The sequence below is a fragment of the Arachis ipaensis genome, chromosome B3, assembly GCF_059453495.1.
Source record: "Arachis ipaensis isolate K30076 ecotype BB chromosome B3, ASM5945349v1, whole genome shotgun sequence".
NCBI lineage: Eukaryota > Viridiplantae > Streptophyta > Magnoliopsida > Fabales > Fabaceae > Arachis > Arachis ipaensis.
The window spans coordinates 72003251-72014448 of record NC_142438.1 but is presented as its reverse complement, the minus strand read 5'-3'; the positions used below and the strand labels follow the sequence as shown (position 1 = coordinate 72014448).

Here is an 11198-nt window from a genome sequence, read left to right as displayed (position 1 = left end):
TTCGCTCACCTTCGAAATGGCCTCCATATTGTGATCCATGGCAATGCCATAGGATTCTCTGTGCTTCTTCTCTAGGCACACATCTCCGAATTATTCCGTCTGCACATCTCTTAAAGGGATAGGGTTCATCCCACAAGTAGTACTTTGCATCAGTAATTAATTTTTTCTTTTGTTGCCTGCTGTACTCCTTGGGAATGAACCTTGCAGCTTTGTAGTTTGCAATGTCTGCAAACCATGGTGTTTTCTGAATAGCAAACAAATGCTCATCCGGAAAGGTCTCAGAGATTTCAAGGGAGGTTAATGACGCCCCTTCTATTGGCTCTATCCGGGACAGATGATCAGCCACTTGGTTCTCTGTCCCTTTTCTGTCTCTTATTTCTATATCAAACTCTTGCAGAAGCAACACCCATCTTATGAGCCTGGGTTTTGAATCCTGCTTTGTGAGTAGATATTTAAGAGCAGCATGGTCAGTGTACACAATCACTTTTGATCCCACTAAGTAGGATCTAAACTTGTCAATGGCATAAACCACTGCAAGTAATTCTTTTTCTGTGGTTGTGTAATTTTTCTGGGCATCATTCAAAACACGGCTAGCATAATAAATGACATGCAGAAGCTTGTTATGCCTTTGCCCCAATACTGCACCAATGGCGTGATCACTGGTATCACACATTAGCTCAAATGGTAATGTCCAATCTGGTGCAGAAATGACTGGTGCTGTGACCAGCTTGGCTTTCAGTGTTTCAAATGCCTGCAGACACTCTGTGTCAAACACAAATGGCGTGTCAGCAGCTAGCAGATTGCTCAAAGGTTTTGCAATTTTTGAAAAATCCTTTATAAACCTCCTATAGAATCCTGCATGCCCCAGAAAGCTTCTAATTGCCTTAACATTGGCAGGTGGTGGTAATTTTTCAATTACCTCTATTTTTTCTTGATCCACTTCTATTCCCTTGTTTGAAATTTTATGCCCAAGGACAATCCCTTCAGTCACCATAAAGTGACATTTTTCCCAGTTTAAAACTAGGTTGGTCTCTTGGCATCTTTTCAGAACTAGTTTCAAGTGATCAAGACAGGAGCTGAATGAGTCTCCATATACTGAGATGTCATCCATGAAGACTTCCAGAAATTTTTCCACCATATCAGAGAAAATAGAGAGTATGCATCTCTGGAAGGTTGCAGGCGCATTACACAGCCCAAATGGCATCCTTCTGTAAGCCAACACTCCAGATGGACATGTGAATGCTGTTTTTTCTTGATCCTGGGGATCTACTGCAATCTGGTTATAGCCTGAGTAGCCATCCAAAAAGCAGCAATAATCATGACCTGCCAGTCTTTCTAGCATCTGGTCTATGAATGGTAAAGGAAAATGATCCTTTCTGATGGCTGTATTGAGCCTTCTGTAGTCAATACACATGCGCCACCCTGTAACTGTTCTTGTAGAAACCAGTTCATTCTTTTCATTATGAACCACTGTCATGCCTCCCTTTTTGGGGACAACTTGAACAGGGCTCACCCAAGGGCTATCAGAAATAGGATAAATAATCCCAGCCTCCAGTAATTTGGTGACCTCTTTCTGCACCACTTCCTTCATGGCTGGATTTAGCCGCCTCTGTGGTTGAACCACTGGTTTAGCATTATCCTCCAATAAGATTTTGTGCATGCATCTAGCTGGGCTTATGCCCTTAAGGTCACCTATGGACCACCCAAGGGTTGACTTGTGTGTTCTTAGCACTTGAATCAGTGCTTCCTCTTCCTGTGGATTTAAGGCAGAGCTTATGATCACTGGAAAAGTGTCACCATCTCCCAGAAATGCATATTTCAGGGATGGTGGTAATGGTTTGAGCTCGGGTTTCAGAGGTTTTTCCTCTTCCAGAGGAAATTTCAGAGGCTCTTTCATTTCCTCTGAATCCTCCAAATCAGGCTGAACATCTTTAAAGATGTCTTCCAACTCTGATTCGAGACTCACAGCCATGTTGATCTCTTCCACCAAAGAGTCAATAAGATCAACTTTCATGCAGTCTTTTGATGTGTCTGGATGCCGCATGGCTTTGACAGCATTCAACTTAAATTCATCATCATTGACTCTCAGGGTTATTTCCCCCTGTTGGACATCAATGAGAGTTCGTCCAGTTGCTAGGAAGGGTCTTCGTAGAATGAGAGTAGTACTCTTGTGCTCCTCCATTTCCAGCACTACAAAGTCAGTGGGAAAGGCGAATGGCCCAACTCTGACAATCATGTCTTCAATCACGCCTGATGGGTATTTAATGGAGCCATCAGTAAGTTGGAGACATATCCGGGTTGGTTTAACTTCTTCAGTTAAACCAAGTGTTATGATAGTGGATGCAGGTATTAGGTTGATGCTTGCCCCAAGATCACATAAAGCTGTCTTGGTGCAATTACCTTCTAATGTGCATGGTATCAGAAAACTCCCAGGGTCTTTAAGCTTTTCAGGAAAGCTTTTCAGAATGACTGCACTGCATTCTTCAGTGAGGAGAACTCTTTTAGTTTCTCTCCAATCCTTCTTATGACTCAAGATCTCTTTCATGAACTTGGCATAAGAAGGTATTTGCTCAAGTGCCTCTGCAAATGGAATCTTTATTTCAAGAGTCCTAAGATAATCTGCAAAGCGAGCAAATTGCTTATCCTGCTCCTCTTGGCGGAGTTTTTGAGGATAAGGTATCTTGGCTTTATATTCCTCAACCTTAGTTGCTGTCAGTTTATTTCCTACAGAAGTGGTTGAAGAGGCCTTTTTAGATGGGTTATCATCAGCACTTGTATGTGTCTGATCCCTCACTGGCAATTGAGTGCCAGGGTTAGAAGCTGGAGTGGCGTTAGACGCCAGCTCCTCATCTGTTCCTGGCATCTGAACGCTAGAATTGTGCTTCTTTTGGGCGTTCAACGCCAGTTCCTTGCTTGTTTCTGGCGTTGAACGCCAGTTCTGAGCATGGTCTGGGCGTTCAGCGCTAGCCTTCCACCCAGCTTCTGGTGTTTTAGCGCCAGAATTGTTTTTCCCTGGGCTCTTACTGTCCTCAGATGGATTTTGGGTGGTTTGCTCATTTCTTGGTTTCCTGCTGCCTTGAAGTGGGGTATTTAGTGCTTTCCCACTTCTTAATTGAACTGCTTGGCATTCTTCTGTTATTTGTTTTGACAGCTGCTGCTTTGTTTGCTTTAATTGTACTTCCATGTTTATATTTGCCATCCTTGTCTCTTGTAGTTTATCCTTGAATTCAGCTAACTGCTTTGTTAGAAAATCCAATTGCTGATTGAATTCAGCAGCTTGCTCTGCAGGACTGAGTTCAGCAGTTACTGTTTTAGCCTCTTCTTTCATGGAAGGGTCACTGCTTAGGTACATATGCTGATTTCTAGCAACTGTATCAATGAGCTCCTGAGTCTCTTCAATTGTCTTTCTCATGTGGATAGATCCACCAGCTGAGTAATCTAGAGAGATCTGAGCTCTTTCTGTAAGCCCATAATAGAAGATGTCTAACTGAACCCACTCTGAAAACATTTCAGAGGGGCATTTTCGTAGCATCTCTCTGTATCTCTCCCAGGCATCGTAAAGAGATTCATTATCTCCTTGTTTAAAGCCTTGGATGTCCAGCCTTAGCTGTGTCATCCGTTTTGGAGGAAAGTATTGATTCGGGAAGTTTTCTGTCAGCTGTTTCCGTGTCCTTATGCTAGCCTTAGGTTGGTTATTTAACCATCTCTTGGCTTGGTCTTTTACAGCAAATGGAAATAGTAATAGTCTGTAAACATCCTGATCTACCTTCTTTTCGTGTACTGTGTCAGCAATTTGTAAAAACTGTGCCAGAAACTCTGTAGGTTCTTCCTGTGGAAGACCAGAATACTGGCAGCTTTGTTGCACCATGATAATGAGCTGAGGATTCAACTCAAAGCTACTGACTCCAATGGAGGGTATGCAGATACTACTCCCATATGAAGCAGTAGAGGGGTTAGTATATGACCCCAGAGTCCTCCTGGACTGTTCATTTCCACTTAGATCCATGATGGAGAAAGGGAGATGATGTAAAATAAAAAAAAATTTATTTTTATTTATTTATTTATTTATTTATTTCGGCAATGAAATAAATTAAAATAAAATAAATAAAAATGATTGAAAATTTTCGAAAAAATTGAGGAGAGAGAAAGTGGTTAGGAAGTTTTGAAAAGGATATGATGATTTTTGAAAAAGGTTTTAAATTTTGAAATAAAAATCTGAATTTTAAAGGTAAATTTCGAAAAATTGCTTTAAAATAGAGAGAAAAGATATTTTTGAATTTAGAGAGGAGAGAGAAAAACAATAAGATAGCACAAGATTTAAAATTTTTAGATCAATGCTCCTTGTTTTTGAAAATTTTGGAGGGAAAACACCAAGGAACACCAAACTTAAAAATTTTAAGATCAAGACACAAGGAAAACTCAAGAACACTTTGAAGACTCACAAGAAAACCAAACTTAAAATTTTTAGAAAACCAAACTAAAATTTTCGAAAACCAAAGGGGAATTAACAAGAAAACACCAAACTTAAAGTTTGGCACAAAATTTAATAGAGAAATTATTATTTTTGAAAAATTTTTGAAAATAAAATAAAAGACTCTGACTCAAAAGACAAAAATTTCCTAATCTAAGCAACAAGATTTACTGTCAGTTGTTCAAACTAGAACAATCCCCGGCAACGGTGCCAAAAACTTGGTGCACGAATTGTAAATCACACTTTTTACAACTCGTACCACTAACCAGCAAGTGCACTGGGTCGCCAAGTAATACCTTACGTGAGTAAGTGTCGATCCCACGGAGATTGTTGGCTTGAAGCAATCTATGGTTATCTTGTAACTCTTAGTCAGGAAAACAATATCAATAATAATTCTTAGTTTGAACTGTGAAAAGTAAGAAGGGCAGAACACAAATTATACTTGTATGCAATGATGGAGAATATGTTGGAGTTTTAGAGATGCTTTGTCTTCTGAAATTCTGCTTTCCTCTGTTTTCTGATTCACGCACTCACATCCTCCTATGGCAAGCTGTGTGTTGGTGGATCACCGTTGTCAATGGCTACCATCCATCCTTTCAGTAAAAAGGGTCCAGATGCGCTGTCACCGCACGGCTAATCATCTGCAGGTTCTCAATCGTACCGGAATAGGATTTACTATCCTTTTGCGTCTGTCACTACGCCCAGCACTCGCGAGTTTGAAGCTTGTCACAGTCATTCAATCCCTGAATCCTACTCGGAATACCACAGACAAGGTTTAGACTTTCCAGATTCTCTTGAATGCTGCCATCAATCTAGCTTATACCACGAAGATTCCTATCAAGAGATCTAAGAGATATTCATTCATTCTATAGTGGAACGTAAGTGGTTGTCAGGCACGCGTTCGTGGAGGAATGATGATGATTGTCACGTTCATCACATTCATATTGAAGTTCGAATGGATATCTTAGATAGGAACACGCATGTTTAAATGGAAAACAGAAATACTTGCATTAATTCATCGAGACACAGCAGAGCTCCTCACCCCCAACAATGGAGTTTAGAGACTCATGCCGTCAAAAGGTACAAAGTTCAGATCTAAAATGTCATGAGATACCAAACAAGTCTCTAAAAGTTGTTTAAATACTAAACTAGTAACCTAGGTTTACAGAAAATGAGTAAACTATGATAGATAGTGCAGAAATCCACCTCTGGGGCCCACTTGGTGTGTGCTGGGGCTGAGACTAAAGCTTCTCACGTGCCTGGGCTGTTTTGGGCGTTCAACGCCAGGTTGTAACCTGTTTCTGGCATTGAACTCCACTTTGTAACTTGTTTCTGGCGCTGGACGCCAGACAGCAGCATGGAACTGGCGTTGAACGCCAGTTTACGTCATCTATCCTTGAGCAAAGTATGGACTATTATATATTGCTGAAAAGCCCTGGATGTCTACTTTCCAACGCAATTAAAATCGCGCCATATGGAGTTTGGTAGCTCCAGAAAATCTATTTTGAGTGCAGGGAGGTCAGAATCCAACAGCATCAGCAGTCCTTTTTCAGCCTAAATCAGATTTTTGCTCAGCTCCCTCAATTTCAGCCAGAAAATACCTGAAATTACAGAAAAACACACAAACTCATAGTAAAGTCCAGAAATATGAATTTTGCCTAGAAACTAATGAGAATAAACTAAAAACTAACTAAGATATACTAAGATCTATATGAAATTAACCCCAAAAAGCATATAAAATACCCGCTCATCAGCTATGAAAGTGCAAGGGGGGTTAATTGGGAATTTGACAAGAAAATATAAATGACAAGGAATTAAATGGCAAGAAAAATTAAAGAGAGCAAGTAATAAAGAGAGAGCAATCAATAAAGGGAGACATTCATGGCAATGGATTGAGATCATAGGCTTTCTATCCTAGTCATGCATGATTAATTCATCTTATTTAGTTAACTCACACATCGGGAGAATGTCAAACAAGACTAATTAATCATGTCACAAATATAAACAAGAATTTATCTCATTACATCAACTCCAACAAATAGGGAGAAAGTCTAATGAGACTAGCTAATCTCAATCCAAAAGTCCTAACCAACTTACTAATTAAATTAGCAAAAGATTAGCGTCAATGGAACAATATTCCATAAGTCCTAATCAACTCACTAATGAAATTAGCAAAAGATTAGCGTCAATGGAAACAATACTAGCTAACAACTCTAGATCACCAACATAAGTTGGGTTTTCATGACTCAAGATTGCCTAATTACTCTTTCCAAGCCAAGAATGCTCAAAATCTACTCTAAAATCCAACCAAGCATTTTATCAAACACTTGGAAGGCAATAAAGGAAAGAATAATAAAAATGCAAGAATAGGAAAATCTATCAACTACAAATTGCAAGGACACAAGATCACAACTCAAATCAACAATAAAAGAACATGGAAACTTAAAATTGCATTAAAGAAAATTAAGATTCAACAATGGTTCATGAACATAAAAATGGCAAAATAGAGAAATTAACAACAAGAACTAGAAGAACAAAGATGTAACAACAAGAAATTAAAAGAGAAAACTAAATCAAAACAAGAATTGAAAGATGAATTTAAGAAAAGTAAACCTAAACTACCCTAAATTCTAGAGAGAAGGGAGAGCTTCTCTCTCTAGAATCCTAACCTAAAACATGATGGAAACTAAACTATGACTACTTTGTTCATTCCCCCTTCAATCCTTGGGTTCAATAACATCAGATATGGGTTGGATTGGGCCCAAAATGAGCTGTAAAATCGCTGGGGGCGATTTCATTAAAGTGGGCCACGGACAGCATCGGCGCGCGTGCGCAAAGTGCGCGTGCGCGCCCCTGAACGCGAAGCAACATATGGCAAAATTTATAGCATTTTGAAGCCCCGGATGTTAGCTTTCCAATGCAACTAGAACCGCCTCATTTGAACCTCTGTAGCTCAAGTTATGGTCATTTGAGTGCGAAGAGGTCATGCTTGACAGCTTTACGGTTCCTTCATTTCTTCATGAGTTCTCCCACTTTGCATGCTTTTCTCCTCACTTCTTCCATCCAATACTTGCCTTATGAACTGAAATCACTCAACAAATACATCAAGGCATCGAATGGAATTAAAGTGAATTAAAATCACCAATTTAAGGGCCTAAAAAGCATGTTTTTACACTTAAGCACAATTCAAGGGAGAATTACAAAACCATGATATTTCATTGAATAAATGTGGGAAAAGGTGATAATATCCCCCAAAATAAGCACAAGATAAACCACAAAATCAGGGTTTATCAATCAATGAATGCATTTATTGAGGAAGAGATAAAAATGAATTTGATCCAGAGAATTATCACATCTCCTGACCCCAATAAGCTTCACCATCTCTGATCTACCGATTCTGTTTACTTTCTGTTCTTTAATTTCATGCTTAAACCCCATTTCCATTTAATTTCTTGCAATTTAAGCTTCTATTATTTAATTTCTAGTAATTTAATTTTTGTCATTTAATTTCTTGTAATTTAAGTTTCCCGCCAATTTTACTTTCTGTAATCCCAATTAAATTCTGATTTCGCTCAACTAGTATAATTCTCCAATTAACATTGATCAATCTACCAATCCCTGTGGGATTTGACCTCACTCTATAGTGAGTTTTTACTTGACGACAATCCGGTACACTTTTCGGTAGGAAATTTGTTGAGAAGCAAATTTTCGCGTATCAATCCTTCTTGTGCCTTGCTGTCCTTAGGCTTCCAAAATCCCAGCCTTCTCATGTAGGTCCTCTCAGCTTCTATGTGTTTGTCTATTATCTCTTCCAGCCTTGCACAGAGTTCTTCCATCTTTTGCATGTATGGTGGATATTTGGGGTTCATATCGGCTACTACATTGCACAAGTGGTTCAGCTTTGCTTGTGCATAGCAGTCATATTGCCTTCTTGCCATAGTTCTGGCTTCAAACAGGGCTCTGAATTCGGCAAGATTCCCTTGCTGAATTTGCTGTTGCTCTATCACTGTGTAGAGGTAAATTTTCATTTCTCCCCAGTTGAACTGGCCTTGTTGCTCCTTCATGTACTCCATGCTTCCTTGGAGTTGTTATATGCTCTCTTGCACTTAATCCCATTATTGTTGTTGCTCCTTGAGTTGGTTGACATCTTCTCTCAAGTAGTGTATATCTCCCCTCATCTGGTGAATGTCTCCTTGCATTTGCTCCCAATTGAAGCCTTCAGGGAATTATGGATATGGTGGTAGTGGGAGTGGTAGGTAGTGTGGTTGATCTTCAGCTTCTTCTTCTTGGTGTGGTGGACCTTGTGGCTCATAAGCACAAGCTCTGTGATCCCTTGCTCTCTGAAGTGGGTTGACAGCCACCACTTTGGCCATCTTCTTGGCAGTTATGGGCTTCTCTTGGTCCACTAGCACTTCATCAATAATCTTCTCGACCCCTGCTTCATCACATAGCCTTTAAATGATGCTTGGGAAGGCCAACCTTGTGCTATCCTTGGTGCTCTTCAGCACCCTATTGATGTTGTTGGCAATCGTTTCCCCAACATTGACATTTTCTCCCTTCATTATGCTATATATGAGCACAACCCTTTCCAATGTCACCTCTGAAGTGTTGGATGTTGGATTGAGAGACCTTCTTACAAAATCCAGCCACCCTCTAGCTTGGGGGCTCAAATCCCTTCTCCTTAGTTGATTAGGCCTCTCATCTTTGTCATTTATCCACTATACATTGATAACACATATTTTGTTGAGGATCTCCTTAAATCCTGGGTCTTTCTGCTTCACCCTTTCTTCATAGCTCTGGGTGGAGTTTGTTTGCTTCATCATCAGTATCCTATCTATGTTGGAAGGGCTATAGTCAATAGCTTTCTCCCTAACATAACTCAGATAGCCATAAGGTTGCCTAGGTTGTGGCATTGCATTAGCATAAAACTCTCTGACCAAGCTCTCACTACAAGAAAAAAGGCCTATGGCCACGTTTTTTTCTTGCCACGCTTTAAAAACGTGGCCAAAAGTGGTCAATGGCCACGCTTTTATGAGGGTGGCGATTGATTAGAGATTTGGCCACGTTTTTTCTTGCTACGCTTAAAAAGCGTGGCGAAAAGGATCTATGGCCACGCTTTTATGAAGGTGACAATTGATTAGAGATTTGGCCACGCTTTTTTTTGCCACGCTTCAAAAGCGTGGCCATAGAGAGAAACAGGGACACTTTTTAAACGTGGCGAAAAGTTTTTTATCTTGGCACCCAAAAAAAGCGTGGCGAAATGTTTTTTAACTAGGCACCCCTAAAAAAGCATGGCGAAAAGGTTCCCCAACACGCTACAAGACTCATCAGACTCTTCTACTCTTCTCCACTGACACTTACACACTAATGCTTTGAAACCCTAACACTCAGACTCTGTTGCTCATCCCCAACTCTGTTACTCATCGTCGACACTTGCACTCTCTCCTCTGCCGGCGCTCCCTCCGTCGTCTCCCTTAACCTGTCTCTGCTGGCGCTCGCATTCCCTGCGCTCACTACTCACGGTGTCGGTCAGCCAACGGAGGTCGCCTTTCCTTCCTCCGCGCCGCCATTCTCTGTCCTCCACCCTCGTCATGTTGCTCAATCTTCCACTACCTTCGAAGTCCTCACTGCATGCATATGGCGTTGTCATACCGCTGCATTGCAATGGCAAAACCCTAACACCAAGAGGTTCGCTTGCTTTGCACAGTCAATGCACGTTTTGACTGTGCCGTCGCCGCCGCTAGAAGAGCACTCAACCGCAACAAAGGCAACAACTGGCCTTCTGCTTCCGGCGCTCACCGAGCCCGCTATCTCCGCGCCATCGCTACCATGGTCGTCGAGAGAAAGGATCACCTCGCTAAGCTTGAATCCCTTGATTGCAGAAAACCACTCGATGAAGCTGCCTGGGACATGGTACTTCAATTATGCTTCAATTTCAGCTTATTCTCTCTGATTGTTACTGTAATTCTCTGATTCACGCTTGATTTTATGTTAGGATGATGTTGCTGGTTGCTTCGAGTTTTATGCTGGCCTTGCCAAGAACCTCGACGCTAAGCAGAAGGCACGCGTTTCTCTTCCCATGGAAACTTTCAAGAGTTATGTCCTCAATGAATCCATTGGTGTTGTTGGATTAATCACCCCATGGTATTTTCTTTTTCTTCTCTTTAAAATTTGCCTTATTAACTGGTGTTAGAATCTAGAAGTTAGTTTCTATATAAGTGGCAATGAGTGATGAAAAAAGAATAATAGTAGAATAGAAAGGTAGAAATTCAGTTGTTGTGTATTGTTTTTTGGTTGTTCGTTCATTGTTGTCACCTCTCTCTGTTAGAAAAATTGCTATCTTGATGGCTAACTAGATATCATATTTTAGGAACTAACCTCTGTTAATGGCTACATGGAAGGTTGCCCCTGTTCTGGTTCTTCATTTTTTCTGATTTTTCTAAACTACTTCTCAAAAAGGTAAGGACTATTTTCTTGTTTGATAGAAAAGATTTATGTTCGCCCCCAGATCCCTCTCTTCTTGAAGGCAAATGGATGACTTGTTTATAATGATTTCTTGGGCTGCCTGATTGACCAACATCCAGGAGGAGACTTAAAGGTACCTACACTGACTTATCTGTATTGATATAAGTAATCATTAATTCATTATTCAAGATCGAAAATCAAGCTGGTACTCAAACTGGTACAATAGGAAACAAAATAAATCCTTGATAATTAAAAAATCGGC

The 11198-nt window shown here is 40.4% G+C and overlaps 1 protein-coding gene across 1 annotated transcript; it reads left to right on the top strand.

Moving 5' to 3' along the window:
- The first annotated feature begins 9845 nt into the window (after nt 1-9845).
- Nucleotides 9846-10930, top strand: LOC107634448 (aminoaldehyde dehydrogenase ALDH10A8, chloroplastic-like). Its single transcript, XM_088510030.1, has 3 exons — nt 9846-10384; nt 10467-10615; nt 10842-10930. Exons 1-3 carry the CDS (start codon nt 10301-10303, stop codon nt 10846-10848), a joined length of 240 nt encoding a protein of 79 aa, XP_088366156.1. The 5' UTR covers nt 9846-10300; the 3' UTR covers nt 10849-10930.
- Nucleotides 10931-11198: the final 268 nt, after the last annotated feature.

Excerpts from the sequence above, each read along its gene's own strand:
- LOC107634448 (XM_088510030.1), top strand. The coding sequence starts at position 10,301 with ATGGTCGTCGAGAGAAAGGATCACCTCGCTAAGCTTGAATCCCTTGAT. Across the intron at positions 10,385-10,466 it reads ATGAAGCTGCCTGGGACATG|GATGATGTTGCTGGTTGCTT; the intron begins GTACTTCAATTA and ends ATTTTATGTTAG.